Genomic DNA, 23507 nt, shown 5'->3' with positions numbered 1-23507 from the left:
CAGAACTTTTGAGATTCTGTAGGAGTAATCACTCCACAAGCTTTAGTAGAGAGATGAACTTCAGCTATTGTGCTACTTAGCTTGTGATGGAGGTGCTGGTGCTAATCACTCTTCAGCAACAGATGTGCTGTTGTTGTTTGAAATGACGTTAATATGGGAGTGTGGTTCCTGCCAGTTACCTTTAATGATTGGCATGTCAAATGAGCACAGAGAAGTGACAGAAAATTACTGCATTGGCTCTTAAATTAGAACTGAAAAGTCTTGAGCTTCTTTCCTACCTAAAATGAGAGTTTAGCAGGTATGTAATTACCAGTACAAGTCTGCTTCACTCACTTGCAGAGTGTTGAAGTAGCAGCAGGATGTTTGCAGTGTTGCCTGTGTGGTGATTGTAGGAATGTCACAAGCATCGGGGGGAACAGACCTGCTCCTATCCCTGGCTCTCTGTTGTTAAGAAATTCCTTCTGTGACTTGTGTTTGGGAAGGCCAGTGAAGAGTACAACAGCATAACTAGAGTGTAAATGGCAATATATTTCTGGGAGGAAAGGTGGAGATAAGCTGTAAACTTAATGCTGGAGGCATCCTGGTTCAGAAAATACCTTTTGTTAGTTTTACAGTGAAAACCTTCTTGTTTTTTAATCTCTGTGGAAGCGTTAGAAGTTAGGCAGTTGCCAGGGGCAGGAATTCAGGGCTAAATGTGCTGGTGAGCTGATCTCTAGCCATTCCAATGTGCCTCCTGCAGTTGGGAGAAATTACAAATGAGGCAGATTAGAGCTGCTGGAGACTAACCAAGTAAAGCTACAGAAATAATTTAATCAACAGCTCTCCCTTTCCCACTCCTCTGCAAAGCACAGAGTGCGTAAAGGTTTGTTTAATTCTAGGTACTATACTATTTGGATTTAACTATGACATTTCATTTCCAGTTTCCTTCATACTTAAGGGCTAACTGAAGATACCTGTGGAAGGAGTGATGAATTAGTAAAAATAAAAATGGGGACAATCAATGGCACACTGGGGCTCTAATTATCATTAAATAATGAGGGTGTCAATGAAAGGCTTTTCATTTCCACTCCCACCAGCATACAGCTGTGTGATTTATCACTGCCTCTTGTTGAAGGTACAGGGTTTGTACTCCTGAGGTCCTTCCTTGTGAGCCCAGGCCCCTGCTGCAGGGGCCATGAATCCACAGAGTCTTTGCAGGGCTGTGTGGTCTCTGCAGTGCCTCTCAGGAGCTCTGGAGGCTGAGCTGGTGCCAGCTCCATGGAGCATGGGCTGACCTCTGCCATGGTCCCTGCTGGGCCAGCACAGAGGGTGTACAGGGAGTGCATCTCTGCTCTGGGACACCCTGGAGCTGTGCTTACATCTCAGCCTATTGTGCTGACAGCCTCCAGTCACTAGTCTGAGTAGTTCCAAGGAAGCAGAGAACAGGTTTTCAGCAAGGCAAGTGGAGACAGGTTTTATGAAGAAAATTTTGTGCTCTGCATTAAATTTATTTGAATCAAAGATTTGCTCTGCTTAAAAAAAATAGCCTGCATGGAGCAAGTACAGAAGCATAGATGTGGTGTGGTCTCTGGAAGCTGCTTTCAGGCAGGTCTTGGACCCTGTCAGTGCTGTTCAGCCTTTTGTTGTGTCTTACAGCCACCAAACACTCCGTTTGAGATGCTGTCCTCACTGCACCATCCATGTGTGTCACAGGCACTGCTGTTTTCCTGCAGGGAAAACTACTACTACTACTACTAAGAACTGCATCATCCATTACCTTCTCTTGCAAACCTTTGTTTTATTAGTGACAAGCAGTTGCCAACAGCCCCATAAGCTTGGGGGCTCCTGAAACACAGCAAAGTGAGGTTGACACTGCACTGGGCTGGAGGGATTCTCTCACTGTGACTGGTATCAGCTGTGTCATTGCAGGCTTGTCACAGGCTCCAGCCATTCTTCTCTGCCCAAGTTTGCAATCAAATTGTAATGGTAATGGAGTTATGCACCTTAATGTGGGACAGGCAAAGTAAACATGAGTTACCCATTGGCTTTCAGTATTTTTCTTGAACTAATTGTTTTGTTTTCAGTCTTTTTCTCCTGTGATTGATTCACAGAGTTCTTAGAAGTGTGAGAGAGAGCAAGACATGGGATTCTCATTTGCTTCCATGACTTCCATGTTCTAAGTAAAGCAATAAACCAGTATGGAAAATGTGCAGAAATTCACACTGTCTTCTGAGCAAGGCAGTCCTGCAGCTGCTGCAGGATGTTGTGATGTTCAAAGGGGATATCTTCCCATGGGTGCCATGGCAGTCCAGTACCATCTCCATCACCTCCTTCTGCTCAGTCCTGCCCCTTTAAGCCTATGCCATAATTAAAGGAACTCTGGTGACCTGAAGGGGACAGAGATTCTCTTTTATCCTGGTAAAAGGTGCCAGCCCCACCAGAAGTCAGCCTGCCTGGAACTTCCCAAGCAAGGACATGCTCTCTGACATTCCTTGCGACTGTTCACAGGGAAGTGTTCTTCCACCAAGTAAACGACTAGCACGACAGGCACTCAGGTGGTGAAGAATTTGAGCCTCAACATGACCTCACAGTGAGCAATTACCCATCATCAGTGTCCTTGTGCTGTGCTTGCCATCATATTCAAAAGAGGAATTAAGTATCCAACAGCATTAGCTGTATAGACTTACAAAGTTCTTTCACATACTGAAGACCAGCTTTAATATTTGTGTGCTGTTTATAGTGACTAATGTTTGTTCCATTTGCCATCAGTCACAGGAGTACCAGCCCAACCCGCCCCTCTGTAAAGTTCTTCAGGATACCTCAAAGATGAATGATGCTATAGACAGCAGAAGCCTATTCAGATCCTATTGTAAATGTTGAAATGTCACATGCTTTTTTTTTTTTTTTTTTTTTTGACATCATTACATCATTATTCTTCCGTCTATTATTTGGTTCTTTTTCTTGGTCCTTGCTGTTAATCATCACAGTATTTTTAGCACACAGATAACAAGTGATGCTTTGTAGCTGATAGTTGTGCCACAACAAACTGCCTGCTATTCTCTCATTCCTTTTGTCTTGTGTTCAAAATGACTTTGGTTCTCTGTGTTCTTTAATACTGTACACATCTTAGAAAAAAGACTTCCTGTCTATTTATTTTTGGTCTTTTTTTCCCCCCTGATTTTTAGCAAAAAGCCAGAGCCAGTCCTCCTGTCATCTTTTTCTCCCTGTTATTTGTAGGCCTTTCCTTATGGCTGAGCACAGGAAGATACATATTTCCCATGCTGTGGAGTGTCAGCTCCACTGTGTGTGATGGGGCAAAAGCTCTCTGCATCTCAGGGAAAGCTTGAAAAAACACACAGGTCAGGACAGCTGTTGAGCTTGAGGAAAGAGCTCTCTGTCTGCTTGGCCAGTGGCAACCACTTGAAACTATCACCTCCTTTTTTAACAGAGTGATCACACTCAAGCTCCGAAGTACTTTGTGTTGCACTTTGTGTCCATAGAAAAGCTAATGAGCTGTGAGATAAGTCCTGACCAATTTGCCTTGCTAAGAGAAATACTTGGGCTGTGCAGGGAAGTGCTGATGCATGTTGGTCCTTACAGGATGCCAAGAGGGCTGAGAAGAAATTCCAAGTGTGCCTTTGCATCTGAAGGCAAATATTCCAGCAGTATAACTGGTGACAGGCCAATTGACTTGGTGTGTCTTTATCTAGGAGGGTGGAGGAGGCACCTATTTATTCCTGTTGTCCTAAACCAGGGAGGATCAGGAAGGAGGTAGTGGGTGGGTGATCATGGGAGGGTTCCTTGCTCGTTAGCATCTTCCAAGTATGAGCATAAGTTGTTGAGGCCCAGATGATCAGTGGGAACTGCATGGGACAGGACCCTTAGGATCTCTGCTTATGGCATCATAACTCCATCCCATAAATATAAACTGAGAATAGTAGAATATTGTTACTAAATGGGTTATTTGTGATAATACTTACATGCAAATTAAAACTCAGGTCAGCTTGAGCTTTCTGTAGAATGAGGGCTGTGAGGAGAGTCCCCTACCCTCACTGCAGCATCAGTCCCTCATTGGAGGGACTTTCTCTGTTGTGTTTAGCACAACATCCTGGTAGGCTTGTGGTTTTTTATGTTACATTACTCAGTCTGTTTATTTTTCTGGTTTCAGGTGTCAACACCTTCTAGGTAAAAAGTAAAAATTGCACATTTCTGAGTGTGCTACATTCTATGTGTGATGGGAAGATCTTCCTGTTTACTATCATCCAGCTTAAATCTATCAAAAATAAGATTGGTCTTCTCATGATTGAAATGGGTTTCTTCAGTAGAGAAGACTCTGTGACACTTGGGTTTTCAAGAGGAGGACATTTGCAGCAGGGGAAAAGGGATTCCCTGTCCTTATTTTTCTTCCTAGATTTTCTTCTGCACAACATTTTGTGGCATATGTATTTGTGTTGAAGTGCGTTTTCCCACTAACAATTTGGTTCTTTGTGCATTATCTTGCAGAGAACTTGTGTGAATTTGTGTTGCTGTTTGTCTCTGTGGCAACAAAGTGTAAAATCATGAACTTGGGATTGTGACCTTACTGCAAAATCAAGCGGGAAAGAAGCTAAATTGTGGAAAGGAACAGCTTTAACCAGACATAGATCTCTAGAGTATTAGCAGAAGAATTGAACAGTATGGGTCAAGTAAATTGATTTTTGTATAAATATTCTGTTTTTCAAATTTGTGATGACAGGAAAATCTTTGTACATTTGACCTCTCTTCTAGTGCAGTTATTTGTGTGAGAAGTACCAAACACTTGAGCAAGGAAAACAATGCTTTGTATTTAACGACAAAAACATGAATAGAGGCTGCTCAGTTTCTCACATTACTCTCTAGCTCTTCAGCCTTCTCATGGGTAAACACTTCTCTTGGACAAGTGCAAAGACATTTTGAACTTCATAACTAGACCATACTTGCCCTTTACTGTTACAAGCATTTCCTGTGGTGTTTTCAGGAATGATAAAAATGATGATTCTTGATGGATACTGAACTACAGCATCAAATATTTAGTTAGACATAAGTTAGAACAAATTAAAAGTGCTGTCTGCCTAAACTGCTTCCAAAGGATGAAGCTGGCACTGAAAAAGTCTGAGTTCAACACATACCCCTGGGGTGCTAGTATGGCAAAAGCTTTGGTTATCTGTGAGGAGTTCTAGCAGTGAGGTTGCCTCCAGGATAACAGTGATTAAGCTAAGCCTGGTTCAGTGCCCATAGCTATCAGCCAGTGGCACAGGATGTGCTAAGTGCATTTTGGCTGTTGGTGTTTCACTGTTAGGGGAACAATGAATGTGGTTGTCCTGATCTGTGTCAGACAGGCAGTTGGAAAAGAAAGGAGTTGGGTGAAATCTGCTGGTGAGCTGAACAGGTAGCTTGTAGCTTCTGCAATAAAATGCTGCTGTCTCTATAAGGAATAAAACTTGGGTGCTTTGGAATGATGAATTCAGCTGTCTTGCTGGTGGAAAAGATTAAGCAGAAGGGAAGGAGTTTAAGGAACTCTGAGTGAGGAGATTTGGAAGTCTTAGTGTCTGATCTCTTTCTATACAGCATTAAGGCCTCCTGTTTACTTATTACTTGTATAAAATCTGACATCACCATCTTACTGATGAAGTTTTTAACCTGGAAATAGCAGTAGATTGGAACAGTGTTCCTTGCACTCCTGCAGCCCAGAAAGGGTCAATAACTCTTCCATCTGTGGCTAAAGGACCAAACACCTGCTGTAAGATATTAAGACCTGGGCAGAAGTGGAGGCACTGGAGCAGATAAGAATTACAGTGAATAGGTCTGCACAAATATATTGGAAAAACTGTATAAGGGAGTGAAATCAAATGTGTGTGCATTAGTGCATGTTTAGAATCCATAATGGTCACAGACATCTCTAAGGAGCCAAAGTAGCCAGGGGAAGTGACAGTGGTTCAGAAAGTGCAAATCTCAGCTGCCCTATGCTTGAACCTGGAGGAGACTGAGCCTGGTCTATCTAACTGCCTCCTTGGCATGAGATGGGAAGGAATGGTGTATCTGATCTCATTCCTGTGTCTGATAAGTACCAGCTAAGTTCACCTTTCTCTTGAGCCTTGGCTTTGTCAGCATTGCAGTACATGTTGGCATTGGGACAAGGAGTGAAGGGAGTAGTGAGTCACCTGAAGGAGTGGCCTGAGAAGGTACCTCAGGCTGGCATGGGAGAGAAGATGAGTGTTTAGGATGAAGTGAGCCAAGGTGAGGTCACATTGACATAATCAGCAGGGGAGATGAAGGGATGTGGAGACAAGCGTGGGGATCACAGCTGTGGAAAACTTAAAAATGGAGATAAGGAACTTGAAGCGGCAGCAGGAGCAGTGCCACTCAGCAGCAGTGGTCGTGGTACAGACCTAGGGCTGTCTGGGCAGGAGCTGCAGACTGGGGTGTGAACAGTGCAGTGTAGAAACCAGGGGGATTAGGCAAACAGTCTTTGTGGGCAAAGTTCAGTCCCTGGGTTGAGTTCATACAGAGCTGCAGTTCATGCATTCATTATTGACTGCTGTTCTTTAATCTCCCACATATATCTAAGTGCACTTGGAGAAACTGGCTTCTGAGGAAAGCTGGAATTTTGACCTCTTAGTATTAATGCATTTTTGTTATGTTTTGTTTTGCTTTGCTTTGCTTTTAATGAGCCACAGGCAAAGTCTTCTCCCTGTGACATATGTCAGATAGTGTGCAAATTAGGACATTCTCCATTTAGCTTCATAAAAATTTCTATGCTGGGATCATAGAATATCCTTTTGTATACCCATGGTCATCTGTCAAGACTAATTGTTAAATATCTGCAACCCGGGTTTCCAGAAAGGCAGTTGGATCCTTGCCAACCTGGCCTGCCAAAAGTCCTATCAACCAAATGCTGTGAGCCCTTGCTTGATGCTCATTCTCTCTCCACTGCTGAGAAGTTTATTGCCAGTCTGCTTTTACTTCTTTCTTCAAAGAGTTCAAGTCTTGTCCTCTCCTGAGACTGTATTTTCTTTTCTGCTGAGTCAGTCCTGTTTTCCACTAGTCCTTTCCATCTGGCAGGTTAAAAAGTTAGGCAGTCATCTGTTTCCATTTGTTTTCCACAGCCCTCAGAACAAGGTGCAAGCTGCCAGTCTCCAAGAGGTGCAGAATCTGATTCTCCATCAGGATTTATCTTGGTTCTGTTCTGTTTTTACTTGCAGAATGCTCTCCCCCAATCAGGGAGTTACTGAGGAAAAGGTGTTTCAGATTAGCTTTACTGTTCCCTTAGGAATGGCCACAGATGTTACTTTGATAAGTATATACTGTTTGTTTATTGTTCTATTTTCTGTGCTGTTTCTCGAATCCTTTTAATGGGGAATGGTCTTTATGCTGCCAGTTCCCTGTTAGGTTATCAGCTTTTGGGTTTGCATCATTTTCATTGCTCATTATATTCAGCTTGACGGGTATAGAGGTACCATTTGTGTGTCCTGTAGAGTTTATTTCACTTGAAATGAAAGAGCTTTCCTATCTGATGGTATTCCAGGCAAGTACTTTCTTTCCCTTGACATAATAAAGATTGTCCAATTAACTTCTACAAATTTCTGTGGTGCTTTCAGTCTGCCTTGAAGGTAGTATTAACTTTTCATATACCTAGGAAAAGAATGTAAGCTGTTTCACCCACAATCTATAATCACTTTTTTTACAGCACTTTTCAATCATTTTACAGTATTCTGTGAAGCTCAAGTCAGTGCATTTCCAGCAGGATTCTGGACAAACTGATGAACACATCTCTTTTGGTGCTGAGATCTCTTACATGTACATTCCTTTGCAGAGTTGCTTTTCACTGTGATTTTCAGGCTGTTCATGGGATGGCATCATCCAGTCACTTGAAGCTTTCTGGTAACTTGTTTTTGTACCTGCAGTTTTAAAATTGTTTCTATAATCTAGACTGCAGGAGGCCTTTTTTTAGCCCCATAGAAGTGGAGAAAGACCATTATAAATGCTATTTGGCTTTGTGATTTTCCTTTTCTAATTATCCCATTAGCACACTGTATTTGTCTCATCGTTTTCCATAATAGCTAATAAACAAGATTATTTGTGAAACTTGCACTGAAACCCATTAGAATAGTTTTGCAAGAGATGGAATTCACATCATGTCAGTTCTGCTTCACAAAATCTTCAGGGCAGCTAAACTCATTATGTGCTAGACTCGAGCTTTCTTGTAGTCTGTTGGCAGTTATTTAATAATTTCAAAATGAACTCTTTACATAGGTATTTTTTAAAAGATAAATCTTTCTCTTGGAGAATACTGCTGCAGCTGTACTCAGCTGATCACAGAACACACAAAATTGTTTTTCTTTGTGCACAAAGGGCCTGATATATCCAGATTTTACCCTGGTGTGACTCCACTTCTTTCAGCAGAATTGCTCCTGCAGTACAGTGGCATAAAGGACATGGTTTTTTCCTTAAAAACAAATGAAGTGCCTCACTGGCTTCTTGGTAACCCAGAAAGTTCTGAGATGTGACTTTCACCAGTCTACATGGATGCATGCAAGGCCTTGGAAACGTCCTTCAGGACTTCCCAACGTGTGCCCTTGCCCAGTGTCTGTTCAGATGTTACTTGTTAGAATTCACCTGTGTCAAGTGCTCTTACTGAAGTTCTTCCAGGAGTGGAGGTCTGACTCACCTTTCCTGTAAACAAGGACTAGATCCATTCAAGTGAGTGGAGCCAATTGCAGAGTGACCCAATGGATCAGATCAGCTGAATAAATGTTATAGTCATGAATCCTCCAAGCTTTAATTTTATGAAGTGCTCACACACTGTGTCTTTAAGTTGGGTAGATGAAAAGAATTATAAGACAAAAGCAAAATCTGCAAACTGTCAGTTTTTCCCCTCATGGCTGCTGATTATCTGACAGTAAAATTATCAAGATGTAATCTATTGTTGTTGGGGTTTTTTCTATTTTTCCCTTTAAATGAAGTGTTTATTGTGGCAGCTTAGTGAAGGTGCATTTAGTTCCTGGAGATTGGTACTGGTCATGGATTGATCATTCCTTTCTTGGTGACCTCTCAGCCATGTGATGCTCAATGACTGTGACCCAGGTTTGCTAAGCTGGTAAAGAAATGATAAAATGTGTTACACAAGACATTTCTGTGAGTGGTTCTGCTGTGGCAGTTGCTCAGAGATGAAGCACAATCTGCCTGTCAGTCAGTTATAGTGACAAGGATTGGAAGGAGGTGGAGGGACTCCCCCCCCACCAGTGTCATTGTGTGGAGCAGCTGAGGGACAGCTGAGTCCAAGGGGAATCCTGCACTGCCTGGCTCTTCCTCCTGGGCAATCATATTTAAGCATCAACAACACTTCATGAAAATGGTATTCCTTCCTTTCTTGGAGTTCCTGAGTGACAAACAACTGTGATAACCAGGCAAGGGATGTGCTGTTGCCTTGTGCTTCACTTGTTCTTTCCATTTTGTGAAGAAGTGGGCAGGGGGGTTAATCACATCAAAGCTGATAATCCTGATGAATTATGTCAAATTCTGTAATCTTGCAGTTTTTGTCACTGCTCTTACGAGTTGTCACATGGTCTGTGTTCCTTGATTTGGGAGAAAATCCTTCCATGCGGATCCCTACTGTCAGAGAGTCACATGCTCCAAGGGCTGCATCTAAAAACTACAAGGGAAATGTCCAAAAATTATTAATTTGAAGACAACACAGGCTGCTGTAGATCTGCAGTGGATTCACATAATTGAATTTCAGGCAAACCATTCCAGCCCAAGGGTCAAATTATGAATAAATATAAGACAAAACACACCATCTGGTGAACCATGCTGAATGTAACTGAATTAGTTGTTCAGTGGATCTCAAGGCCAGTTAAGTAGCTTATCTGTATTTCTCATTGCTTCTTACTAAATGGCACACTGAAAGCTCTTCCCTTTCTTTGCTCCCCTCACCCTTTAACATCTGAGTCACTCCGTGGTGGTGTCTGACAGTGTGCTGAGGGTATTCCTAGAATAAACAGGCACTGCAGAGTTTGCTTAGCAAATGAGAGCCTGTGGGCACTGCCTGACTGTCAAATACATGGGCCTAAGAAGTCATCTCTTTAATTTCCTGTAGTCACTATTTGCACAGTACTATCCACTTCTGGATGGGCTTACAGGCAACATGGATCTCTGGGATAGTTTCCTGTTTAAGAAGTTACGCACAAAGATGAAAGCAACAGAGCTGGATGTGAAATGACTGCTGCAAAGTCTTGTTTTGTAGCAACACTTTTGTGATTTTTCTATAAAATTCGTGGCTTACTCTAGACTAGTCTGTCTTTGGCAGGCTGCTGATTTTTAGAAGGCTGAGAAAGGATGTATTTTCTTTAGGTGGTCCAATCTGCAGCTTTTTTATTGTGTTCTTCTGTTGGGGACAGAGGGGTTATCTTTCTTACAGAATAGTTTATACGTTTGTACAGTAAACAGGACAATCACATTTTTTATAGTGCCGAAGAAGTAAATGGTGAAATGTGACTTTTGGAGTCTCAGTCACAAAGAGCTTGCACTTGTATGCTCCAGTCCTCTTATCAACTTTGTGGTCTCCTCTGGACTTGCTCCAGCAGTTCCATGTCCTTCTTATGCTGAGGACACCAGAACTGTGTGCAGTATTCCAGGTGGGGTCTCACAAGAGCAGAGTAGAGGGGGAGAATCACCTCTGTTGACCTGCTGCCACACTCCTTTGGATGCAGCCCAGAATTTGATTGGCTTTCTGGGCAGCTAGGCTCGTGGTGATTTTCTTGTCCACTGTCACTCCCAAGTGAGATGTTACGGCAGTTACTGGATTCCTCTGAACTGAATGTGAGGCCTAGATTTTCTGATCTGCCTTGTAATGTTAGATATCCCATTTATCCCATGATTTAATAAGATTTTTGGTGCCCCTTGTGCAGCTGTGTTGGGCCAAACACTCAAGTGGAGAAAGAAAACTAAAATTAAGAGAACTGCATTCAGATGAAGTTCAGGTTTGGGTATCCTGAATTTCCAGTGTAGATAATTCTGAAATGCCCAGTGCATGTTCCCAAGCACATGGAATGTGGTGGGGTCTTATCCATGATCCCTCGTGAGTAGGTTGCACTGGAGCTGAGTTCACTCATGAAAGGAACATGCCATTAGACATGGGAACACTGTGCTGTGGCTGCTCAGGGTGATAGCACCCTGAGGAATATGGAGCAATAGATATGGTCTCCCAGCTGGAGCTTGCTTGATAATACTTGGAAAAGCTGCCTACAGTGTCCTAGCTGCTATGGCTTCCTGCAGGGAAGAGGGAAGGAAGTGGTGTGACAGCAGCACTTGGACTTTTGTGGCTGAATACCACTGCTGGTTGGATCTATCCCTAATGCAGCTCCTGACGTCATTTGCCTGGAATTTGAAGTTATTTCTATTTTATATATTGTTTTCAAAGTATTAAACTTTCTATAAGCAGGCATATTTGTCTTTGAAGGAACCTGTACCTTGATCCCTTTTCATATAAGGAATTAAAAATGCATTTCAGGATAGCATCTGGCTTTATTTTGAAATAGGTGTTCAGACTTAAACATCTGAAATTATTGTTATTTACATAGGAAATCAGAATGTGTGCCTTCAGTTGAAATGAAATCCCACACATAAACCGCATTTCACTTTTTGCCTGTTTTTAGACTTGAGATGAGCTGTGCTAGCTAAGATCTAAAATAGTTAGTCCTGTTCTTCTGAAATACTGAAAGGCTGGGTTTGGGGAATGGTTTTTTTATAATCTGCTTTTGTTTATTCACAGTATCATAGCTCAGCCCAATCAATCAATGGAATAACATTGGCCTGAGGCTTGAGGTCTGGATGAAAATTCTGTCTGCACATGCTGTTCCTTGGGCTCCAGTGTATCAGTTACTTTCAGGATTGCTCCAGTGACAATATTTTAATACAACCTTCCTGGCCATTTCTGCTGACATTTCTAGGTTTAGTTTGAATAAAGTACTAGAGCTGTAACCAGAGTTAACAATTCTGTACTACAATATTTCAGTTAAATTGCAGGTTATTAAATAAAGCAAGCCAATTTCTGATCTTACTTAATGTACATTTCCAGTAATTCAGGATCTGATGTCAACAAAAAAAATGGTTTAGATAGTGCAAAGAAGTGAAGTAATCAGATTATCTCTCAGGAAATGTATAGTGTTTATTTCATAGTATTTTAGCATGATACGGAGCTAGTAGAAGGATTTGCAGTTTGCAGGGTGGTAGTTTGGGTCAGATGGACATTGTGTCTTTTTCTAATATAGTCTTTTGTTCTTGGCTGGGATGGGCAGAGGAATTGCTCCCTTCTCTCTGGCTGTGCAATTCTCCTGCAGTTCTCTGCCCTGTCTCCTTTTCCTTGAGAGGTGTAGCCCATCTTCTCTGAACTCACTGTCTTTTAGTTCATATGAGTCTTTTCAGGCTCAGGTTCGTTCTAGCATTGATCTCTCAGTGAGAACACACAGGACAAGCAGAGCTTGTTACAGATGATGGTGGGAAAACCCTAGAGTTGTTTATGTTCTGCTCTGCAAGTAAGTCTTTTTCCCTCTCTTTGCATCAGCTTTTTACCCCATTCTTTAGGCAGATCCCATATCTTTCACCACCAGGTCTCTAGTTGGTTTTCTGTGCATTTCCAGTTGTTCAGGTCACATTCCAGACCAAAACTGGGCCATTTCTTAGGCACTGGAGCCTGGCATTAGCAGTTAGATGTAGCTGTTGGTGGCTGCCATACTGAAGCTATACTAGACCAAGATGATGAAGGAACTGATGCAGGATTCACACCGCTCATGCATGTGGTCTCTGACATCTGAAATCTAGGTAGCCTACATGATGAATCCAATTACAAACAACCTGAGCAACAGAAATATCTGTGCATAATGTGCATATCTCTAGAGCTTCAAAGAGTGAGTCTTTAAATGTGGGTGGAACTTGAAGGATATGAGTATCCCCTTTGTCTCTGTGGACTGTGAACTCATTCGTACCAAGTGATCCTATTTTCCTGATAGTGATGTATGTAGAATAGAGTATGTATTTAGCAACAGCAATATGTATTAGTTGGCTGAGGTTGACTTTCCCCATTCTGGGTCCCTCCGAGGACTCTGGGATTAATGCTGCTGATGTCTCTGAGCTGGTTGTGTTTATGCAAACTCCACACAGTGCTGTGGGTTTGTTATACCACTTAGAGGCATTTAATGGAGGCTTGTGATTCACAAGGGAAAAAACAATATCATGGGCCAGAAAACACCCCAGCCAACCCAGAGGGGAAGCAATTTTGCATTCCTTATCCTGGATTATAGTGACATAAGCCACTAGAGAAATTCCAATAGCTCTAACCAGGTGTTGAATGGAGAGCAGTGAGAAGGAAAACCCTTGCTTTTTGCTGCTGGTGATGAGTTTCTGATCAGACAAAGCAGCACACACAGGGAATCAGTGAGCAGACTAGTGGAGGCCAGGAGCTGACCCATTAAATTAAATTTCTCCTGTATGGCAACTGGATGATCTCAGGAAGCTGTGTCAAGTGTCCCTGTACTTCTACAGTGGGTAACCATGTGTTTTCACACGATGAACAATGTTGAGCATTCAGCAAGCAGCATGAATGTGAATAAAGGTAAAGCTAAAGCCAAGTAAGATGCAGCAGTGTTGCTATATTGTCCAAATAAATTGATGTGGGTTGGTACAATGCTTACCAGTCTTGACTTCAAAATAATACTTTAGGTTTTGCTTCAATCTCCTGATGTTTAATTTCTGTCTTAAATTCCCCGTGTTTTTGTAATAACAAAAGAAGGAATTTTTGGAAGCTATCAGCTTTGACTGCTGCATGGAAGAACTTAAGAATATTGGTTATAAAGGTTCAAATATTAAAATATGGATGAAAGGAATCTCTGTGTGGTTTATGAAATTGCTGTTGGTTCATGACATGAATAGTTGGAAGTGATGAATGGTATTGCAAGAAACTTGAGTTTTATTCTGGTTGGTATATTTAAAAACATAAATGTTTTATTACACATTTTTATTCCCATTTACAAAGTATTTGCTTATTCTATGTGCTCTGTAATACAGTTTTTGCTTGCAATGGATATGGTTCCAGTCACTGATGTTGCTTTTTTTTCTGGTTTTCAGTTACACCAGCAGAGTTGTTTCCAATGGACTGAAGGCACAAATTAATAACCCAGAACTGAAAGTCAGAGGATTGGATCCACTCATCAGTAATTTAATTGATAAACTTCAGCACTTTAATCAAGTAAGTAACTTTCCAAGATAAAAGCATTGTGTTGCACAGGTGAAGGTAAAATTGCCAGGTGGAACTGCTCAGCATCTTATGGTTTCCAGGATTGTAGGCCTGAAATAGCCATGGGGTGGGCTTGTACTAAAGGCAACTGGAGATTCTGTTGTGCCAGCTGGGTTATGAACTCTAATGAGGCAAAATTATTTCCCTGAAGTTGCTCCACAGTTGTTGATTAACTGTTCTAGAGTCCACAGTTCCAGGAGGATAGAGGAACTCCTGTGCCCCACAGTTCACATGGAGCTTGTGACTACAGGTAGGTGTGCAAGTGCCTTTAGGAGTCCTGTGACATTCTTGAGTTGGAGGACTATCTCCTTGTTTGTGCAGCTTCATGTTTTTCACTGGTGTAGATATAAACAGCTCAAAACCATAACGAGTCTATAACAACTGCCCTGCACAGAATGCTGAGCTCAGGACAGAGAGTGCTCCAACATGAATTAACCCTGTGCCTTTGGAAACATTCCCTTGACAGGCCTTTTTCTCAAGCCCCTCCTAAAGGAAAGATAACCTAGCAGAGGGTTTGTCAGAGGCTTGATTAACCTGTGTCTGCCTCACTCATCTGTGTGATGTCCCTCAGATGTGCTTGCAGTCCTGTTGCATCTTCCCTGTTTGAAAGCTGAATGTCTGATTCCCTGATACTCCTGCTTCAGCACACCTCTTTGTGAGCTCTTAAAGCAGTGCCAGTCCAAACACACTGGAGCTAACAGATTTACTAGTGATTGATTTTCATTTAGAGCAGGCATGTTTTCTTGTCAGCTCGTAAGAATGCTTACAGCAGTGTGTTTGGAGGCAGAGGTGTTTGCACATTAGTCTGCTCGAATCTTTCACCATTAAAGAGTGATGGAGCATGGGGATATAAATAGTAGGAAACCACTGTGAAATTAAAGTCCACCTTTGTGGGTGGGGTGTGCAGGAAGAAAAATAATCTGCACAGGTAAAATGGGGGGAGGAATTGCTTCATCAGGATGTGAGAGGTTAAGACTGTGACTGGGAGTTGTGGTTTCATCTCCTGCTCCTGCAGAAGTACAATCCTCCTTTGCCTCTCATCAGCCACTGATGGTAAATCCATAATCTAACCAGTAATTAGCGTTTTTGTTAAATCTTGCCTGGCTCTAATGTTCTGTAGGCTGCAGTTTAGGGATTCTTTGTATCACACTGTTTGATTTAACTCACCGTGGGGGATTACAACAACCAGTCTGGTGTGGTACTTAGTATTACAGTGAAATAGGCATTATGTGGTCAGGTTGATGAAAAGGATACTTCATTATTTATCTGCCTTTGCATGTTATAAAGTAGAGTGTTAATTTACTTTATAAATATTAGATATATCCATCTGTGTAATAGTCTTCTATAAACACTGACAATAGGAAATAGGTAGAAATAGATTAAATTAAAAGTAGCTGTGTATAGGAAATTCTGTTTCTTTGTCTGCTGTAGAAAAATAAAATTCTGCATGGGCTCATAACGAGCTGCATACCAATTTTCTTAAGTTAAATGGCTTCAAAGAGCACTTTTTAGCCAGAAGAATAAAATCCAATTCTTGCCTCTTTCTGTAAGTTGGAAGTGTTGCTTTCTGGTGCTTCTAACTCTGTTTTAGGAGACTATGATCCATAAGTAAATGTAACTCCCATCAGATCGAGGTGCTTAGCAATAATAGATTCCAAGGGTGAAGGATTAAACAGAATACTGATTATTGCCCTAAGATGGTTCGTTCTTAAGTACTTGCAATAATACAAATTCCTTTGATCATAATTTTAGTAAGATTTCTTCAGAGATCAAAGCATCAAAGAAGTTGCTAAATATCTAAGGCTTTCACATACAACATCAAACATGTGTAGCTGTTTTCTGCTTCTTGAATTTTCATTTCAGTTGTGATATTATACAAATAAAAACTGACACCGAAAAGCCGATTAAATCAGGAGTTTAAAGTGTCATCAATAGTGTGTGTATAGACTGTAGAGTTTAGAGAATCCAATTACTTATTTTATGGGCAAATTGATTCTTTTCATTAAAATATTCTTCTTTTTCTTTATTTGAGGCAATACATGAGGTGAAATTTAAACAGTAGTAAAATAGGGTGTTATCCTTGTATCTTCTTAAGTGCTTCATATCTGCGACACCATTTTAAGCAGTACTTGCTCATTGCAGGCACAGAAGCAGTGCCAGAGAGGTGGGAAGTCTGGAGAGCAGAGAACAAAGCAATGCACAGAATGTCATCATAGGTGATTTGGTGTGTCTGGGCCCCAGTAATCTTCTGCCACTAAAGTCATATTGCTAAACTCCCCAGGAGAAAGCGTATTCTTGGATAAGAGAAAGTGCACTGAGATTTTTAAAGGAATAATGTTTCTGTCTCAACAAAAGGAGCTCCAGCCGTGCTGCATCTGTCCCTCAGGGAGCCTGGACCCGTTGGCTTTCTCTCCCTCCCTCTCTCTGTTTTGCAAAGGTGTGTGTGTATGTTTTTCAAATCAGAATAACCTGCTGCTAGGTCAGTTTGCTGAGGCTGTGGAGTGCTGTCAACTGCAGCTATGTTCAAATCAACAGGATTCATTTTTCTAAGTGATGTACCTTAGCTCAGCAATTCCTAATGATTTCTGGAGCAAATCTGATTGCTTTTGTCTTTGATAGGTCCTCTTCCACCCTCCACTGCTGGACTTCAGCTCTTCCTCAGCAGCCACTGCTGCAGCATCCTTTATCCTGCTGTGGACACAGCAGTGCTGCAGCAGGGCCAGTGGGGCTCTGTGAGCAGGAGTGGCTTGTCACTGGCCATGCAGGAGTAGCAAACTATTCACTCATTTAAACCCAAACCTGACACTCTTTGGTGTACAGCAACTCTTTCTTTGTTGGCTCCATATTATGACTTAGCCACAAATGTAAAAGCCTAATAACCATTGATCCCAAGTCCTGTGGACATGAATAAAAGTCTTGTCAATGTGTTGTTGTTCTAGTTGGTGCATCCCAGTGCATTACAAACAATCTGTATGCCAGTCCTCTTCCATTCCTGCCTGTCATTTAGGATGAAATGCCAGTTTGTTGGAGATTATAGCAGTTCCTCATTTTTTTCATCTGGGATTAAATCCTCACCACATACTTGTTGTCTTGTAAAAAATGATTATGCAAATAGCAGGCTATTTTATAACCACTTGGCAAACCCCAAAGTAAAGTGAAATTTAGAGAATATTATTCAACAATTACTGTTACTTGCATCCCTGGCAGATAAGGTAGTTGAAGGGTTTATTGTAGGTGCTGATTCACATATCAATAGAATTACTGAGCTACAATTTACAGTAACTTTTAGTAATGCAAAAACAGATCAAGTAAAGTCCCAGGTTGATTCTGAAAAAGTAGCAGTTAGAAATAACGTCTTTTCCTCCCGTGTTTTTGTGAATAGAGCAGATGTGAACTGCAACTGCTAATAAACACATAATCCCCCATTGCACTTTTTTTGAGTACTAGTTCTTGCCACATAATTGCAGTTAAATATGTTTTAATGTTTTTCCTCAGCATAATACTTTCCACAGTTCAAACACAAGCAGTTCTTAGGCCAAGGGTGAAAATACTGAAGGATCAATTGTGCTGAGAAGAAATGAGAATGTTGGGAAAAGTGAAAAAGCTGTGACTATAGCTTTGCTAGCAGGGCCACATCAACATTCTCAAAGGATTTTGATATAAGTATTATACAATTTAACTTATTTCTCTTTTGTCAGCCTAAATCTAATCTTGACAGATTTTGTGAATCAGTGTGTTTTGCTGTTGTCAGAGATGAATGCTTAGGGCATGGTTGTAGTTCAAGAAGACAATGCAGTATCCTAGTGCATAAAATGAGAATCATGTCAAAGCAAATCTTGTTGAATATGGACCCACGCATTTTATTATTTTTGCCCACCAGAGTCTCATGGATCTGCCAGCTGAACAAAGAAATGCATGTAACTTAATTCCTGTCAGATTTGTATACAAGGGATGCCATCAGAGCAAAGTTTGAAGCAATAGCACTGAGGTGTCTTCGTCTCAATAACATGAGCCAGCCATAATTTAATCTTGAATGTGAGTTTAATTGGGTTAGACAATAGAGAATAACACAATAAGTAATTTAAGTACTTCTTAATTTAGAAGTGTATATTTTTTAGACATCTATAAAATTTATTACATTATAGAGTTTTTATATGAGATTGAAGTGGAGACAAGTTGGTTTGATTTGTATCCAAATTTGTAACTGACTTGGACAAGCATTCAAAATCTTCTGTTCTTCATTTCATCCAGTGAAAACATGGGAGGAAAGGTAGTCATCTGACAAAGATTGTTGCTGTATTACTTCCACAATGCAACAGAGACTGTTGGTTCTTCAGTGCAGGTTTTGACTGTTCTGTGTCATATAAGTCTTGCAGGTTAACCTTGCCTCAGCTTGTCTGCAGCTCAGGTACAAGAGAGATTTCCATGGAAGCAAACACTTCTGCAGCTGCGATGGTATTTTTTGAATTCACATCACTGTGAAGGCATTAACAGCCCTCACCACCTTCATCTCCCAATGCAAACAGCAGTGCTAATTGAATTAATACCATCGTTATTGGCTGGTTAATAAATAGCAGCAAAAAATGCATATACTTCAGGAAAATAATGAAGTTAATGAAACCTGAAACGACAATGTTTAAAGTCTTATAATGCCAGGAAAGAGCAAGTTAACTGTTTGTTTATTTTTTTTTATTTTCTGCTCTGCTGTATAAAAATTGTTCATCCCTATAGTCAAATAAACCATCATCTCAGATTCCTTCATCAGTTACACAGTTTGTTTCTCATCCTATTTTTTTTCAAAATTTTGGCCCTTATTAGATTCATGGGCTGTTTTTCTTGTTCCCTGCTAAGAGTTAGACATGTCTTTGCTTCCAGATATAGATGCTGAATGCTCAGCTCTGAGATAACTTATGATCTCTTCATAATCCATATGCAATGAAACAATACATCCCAATGCTTGAAACAATCCACTTTACTCCAAGACTGAGCATAATCTTTCTCTATGGTCTTCTCTTGTTGCTTTAAAGAACCTGGCAGATTTCTGTCATATGTAGTCCTTAGGATGTCATCTTTGAGTTCATAGTGTTTGGTTTTGTAAGATATTTTCACATTGTCAGTCAAAGTTGAGAAAATGCATCTGCTCTCTGTTGAGGGATTATTTTGTTTGGGAAAAATCAAAATGATGGAAGAGCCTTCTTCGCAAAGCAGCACATCACTCGGCATTGCATCTGGACATGGTGGTATTTAGCAGGCAGTACTGGGGGTGCTTCACTAGGAAATGCTTCTTGCAGTACAGGCTGTAGCTCTCAGGCAATTAAACAGGCTGTAGCTGGTGATTGCTGAGGAGCATTTATCTGTCAGGGCTGCCATTAGGAGGAGAAAAATGCACAAGAAATAAATTCCAATAGCAGGTTGGGGTATCTGAAGTCCATCAAAATCCTATACTGGTCTTAGGTTTCTGCAAACTGGTATTGTTTTGGGACCAGTAATTTGTGCCCCATCCCTGTTTCTGACTTAGACATCCCAGGTGAGGCTGCTGGAGTAAGGAGTTTGCAGGAGAAGGAGCAGGTACAGGTTTAGGCTGTGGACAGCTCATCTGGGCTCCTGTTGGAAAATACACAGACGTGGCCATGAAGGAAGAAAAACTCCCTCAGATTCCCTTTGTCTGTGTACTTGAGGGGTGGAGAGAAAAGCAGAGCAGCTGATAGTCAGTCATTGGGGCTGTTCACCTGGAGATGTGGGACCCGTTGTTCAGGGCTGGGCAGCTCTGGCACCAGGCTCTGTGCAGTGGTTTTCTTCTGTCAGATATCCTTATGTTTTAAAAAGAAAAGGAGTTTGGAATCTCTAATTTGGTTCTGCTATGGCATTAAAACTCCTATCAAATCCAGAAGTTTGTCCATGAATCAGACCAGGAGCACTTTCAGAACACTTTATAAGTCCAGACCCACTGAAAAAATGTCACTGGAACATTGTTTTCTGGAGAACATATGTTAACGTGGTAATTTATTGCTAATTGAGGTATATATCATCCCTGGCTCAAATCAGTGTACTTTTACTGGCCTGGGGTCTGCAGGTTATTTGTTTGGTCTTGTTAAATATAGTGACTTGAGATATAATTAAATAATTTTAATTAGAATTGAGAAATTACCTTTTAGTACTCAAACCAGCATCAAGATTTCAATAGAAACTGTAATCAAGTGAAATACTGTCTCCACTAAAGTGAAATTTAGCATTTTAAAATAAGACAAATCTGAATCTCAGTGTAAATCCAGCATATCTTATTATATGCTAGCAAATATATAATGCTAAAATGGCCTTTTATTATTCATGTGTTGTGTCTCAGAGTATGCCATGCTATTTGTCTTGCAAGCCTTCTCAGAAATTATTTGCCCAGATGGGCCATTGTATGTGTTTTGTTTTGCTCATTGCGGGAAATTAGTCTTAATAAATCAAAATCACATATTGAGTCACAGTAGTGACTTGAGCCAAGTGGGGAAGAGGAAGGGGAGAGCTACTGTTTCAATCTCGAAATGAGCCAAAGCGTTTTGCATGAAGAAAAACATCATTTGGAAAGAAGACTCCTATTTAAAAACAAAAATAAACACAGGGTTTGTCCTTTGACCTGAGTGCTGGGTTCTGGCTGCAGCTGATGAGTGAAACTTGAGCTGATGCTCACAGATGAGCTGAAAACTGTTTTGGGCCCTTGGTGTAATGGCTGTGAGTTGAGGGGAGGGTCAAGACCTGGAGGGATCTGCTTTGACCTGACCAGTGGAAGGCAGGATGGGAATACAGGGGCTGGTGTGAGCAGCCAAGGTCAGGCAGGAAGGTGAGGCAGGAGCAGGAGCATGAGGTGTCTGTGGGCATCTTGGGAGGGCTGGTCAGGCCCAGAAGTGTGGGATTGCTGCCTGGGGTGTGGAAGCAACAAAAAGGAAACTTCTGCACCACTGTTGGAAATTCTGTGGTTTCTTGCCACCCCAAGAGCAATGCATCACTCTGATAACTGCTCTCTTTGTGGCGTGTGGTGTTAGCCAAGCTGCATACTGTGTTAACTCTTCAGCAGCTGTTAGGAATCGTTACTGTTCTTGACCACCAGTGCCCACTTTGTGGGGGTTGGCAGAGAGAAGGACACAGATCTGACTGCTGAGTTAGCCTGTTTTGATGGCAATCGATTTTTTTACAGATAGAAAGTCAGTTGTCATCACTGAATTAATTCAGGTTGTCATACTGAAATTCTCTTTAATGTAAATACTTATTTTGTTCTTTTAACCCATTGTCTTTTTCTGACCACTCCAGTAATTGTAAGTCATATACACTGTTTAAATAATCATACTTAGTAGTGTGATTATGGTATTTACTTTTGATCTAATTCCTGAGGTACAATAGTGTGTTTATTTTTGGAGGTGGTAAGTTTAGCATAATAGGAAATGAAAGCAGAGATTTATGGGCTGATCATTGTTTTCTTTAGGGTAGAGTAAAGGTCTTCAAACAATTGATTGATCATTGGCCAAAGGCAAGAACAGGGTCATTTTCTTCTCCCTCTGTTCCACTACTGAAGGGAGGAGACAGGTAGAAAATGCAGTATAACAGAATAAAACTAAAGGCTACCTAAACTCCAGACAGTCTGTGAAGCTCAAGTGGAGCTGTACTGCTGGTGACAAATGGATTAATGCTACTGAAGTATTCTGCCACTTCCCAGCTAAAGCAAACAACCTGGTCCCTGCAGCATTTTGGGTTGCGTTGTAGCACAAGTTGATGAAACAGACCTGGACCTGAGAAGGCCCAGATCAGATGTGCCTCTGAGAGGTGTCCCTTACCTAGATGCCTGATGTGGCTGCCCAGTACCAGCCCCAGGTCTTTCCTGCACAACCCAGCAGCCAGCACCTGCAGCCCTCAGGTTTAGGCTGCTTAGCCCATTCCTCTGTGACAGCTTCATGTGAGATGGTTTATACTTGGCTGCCTGGGCAATAAGCCTTTTAGTATATCTCCTCAGTGTGTTTGTAATGTGTAGAAAGGCTAAAACCTGTCAATCAGTTTGGTGCCATATGTAGTCATGTACTTCTTGGAGAGCAAAATAAAGAGCTGATGGTAGGTGTGAGGTGAGGTTAGACAAACTTCCTGATGTTACTGTCCAGTCTCTAAAGGAGGAACGGGGACCACAAGCAAGCATCGGAGGGATGCTTGATCTGCATTCCTCTTCTGTCAGTGTCCTTTCCCTTACACTCTGGAATTTAGAAGACAAGCCTGAATATTGGAGGCAGGCCATGCCAGGAATAGCTTTTCTCTTCTGCTTAGGGAAACATTCACAAGTAATTAGTAAATAGGAAAGACTAAAGGAAACAGTCCTCTTGTTTCAGGCAGAACTGCTGCTGTCAAATAGCATTGTTTGTCAATTTAAAGGCATTCAGTCTTACAATATACCTGTTTTGCTTCTGACACTGTCTTACATTGTTTTGGTGTTGCACATAGTACTTGTAAAGGTTCAAGTATATCACATCTCACACATCCCAGAGCCATTCTGAGTGTAGTTCAAACTGAGAAGAGATCTAGGATATCAGACTCCTATTTTCCTCATCTCCTCATGAACTCTTCTGCCAAGCTGCAATCACATGCAGGCTGGGAGGTTTCTGCCATGATGTCACTGAGACATCTCTCCCTTTTTCCAGCTTTCAAGTGTAGCTGTTCCCAGTCTCAGGGACACACTTCTCCATTAGTATCATTCTGTGTCGCTGACAGCTTGTTTTCTCCATTACAAAAGCTTGATCCTGTACATTCATGTCTCTTGTCAGAATTCTCACAATGAACTTCCCATCAGATACCAAAGGCTGAATCTTACCTGCCTGCTTGCTAACAGTGACAGGAAGAAAACTTCTCCAGTAGGGAGAATTTATTTGTAACTGTTGGTTTCTTAATCTTCATCTTCTTGCTTTTGCATCAGGGCATGGAGATGTGCAAAGGATATAAGTTCAGCAAATAACAAAAGAAGTTTAGTGGGAACCTTACAAATCCTATGGCACTCTAGTTTTCTCTGTTACTTTTATGAGCATTAGTCAGTCTTTAGGTTCCTTACTTTTTTACTGGCCTTTCTTACCCATATTGAAATGTTTTGTTCCTGAAAATCAGCCTCCTTTAAGTCAATTTAAAAATAATTAAGTTAGCCATATTATTTAAAGGCACCATAAACTGAGAGTATCAGCTGATTTCATTGTATTCCAGACAGTCT

The 23507-nt window shown here is 41.2% G+C and overlaps 1 protein-coding gene across 1 annotated transcript in view; it reads left to right on the top strand.

Moving 5' to 3' along the window:
* Nucleotides 1–23507, top strand: part of LOC103809930 (glypican-5-like) — a gene marked incomplete at both ends in the record, with an annotated part of 209586 nt that overhangs the window by 141509 nt on the left and 44570 nt on the right. The window contains one exon of the mRNA XM_009082804.1: nucleotides 14119–14239. Coding sequence (XP_009081052.1) covers nucleotides 14119–14239 — 121 coding nt within the window. The remainder of the gene's footprint in view (nucleotides 1–14118; nucleotides 14240–23507) is intronic.

Source organism: Acanthisitta chloris, unplaced genomic scaffold (assembly GCF_000695815.1).
Source record: "Acanthisitta chloris isolate BGI_N310 unplaced genomic scaffold, ASM69581v1 scaffold99, whole genome shotgun sequence".
Classification (NCBI taxonomy): domain Eukaryota; kingdom Metazoa; phylum Chordata; class Aves; order Passeriformes; family Acanthisittidae; genus Acanthisitta; species Acanthisitta chloris.
Note: the sequence above shows the minus strand (reverse complement) of the source record. Positions and strands in the feature narration are given on the sequence as shown.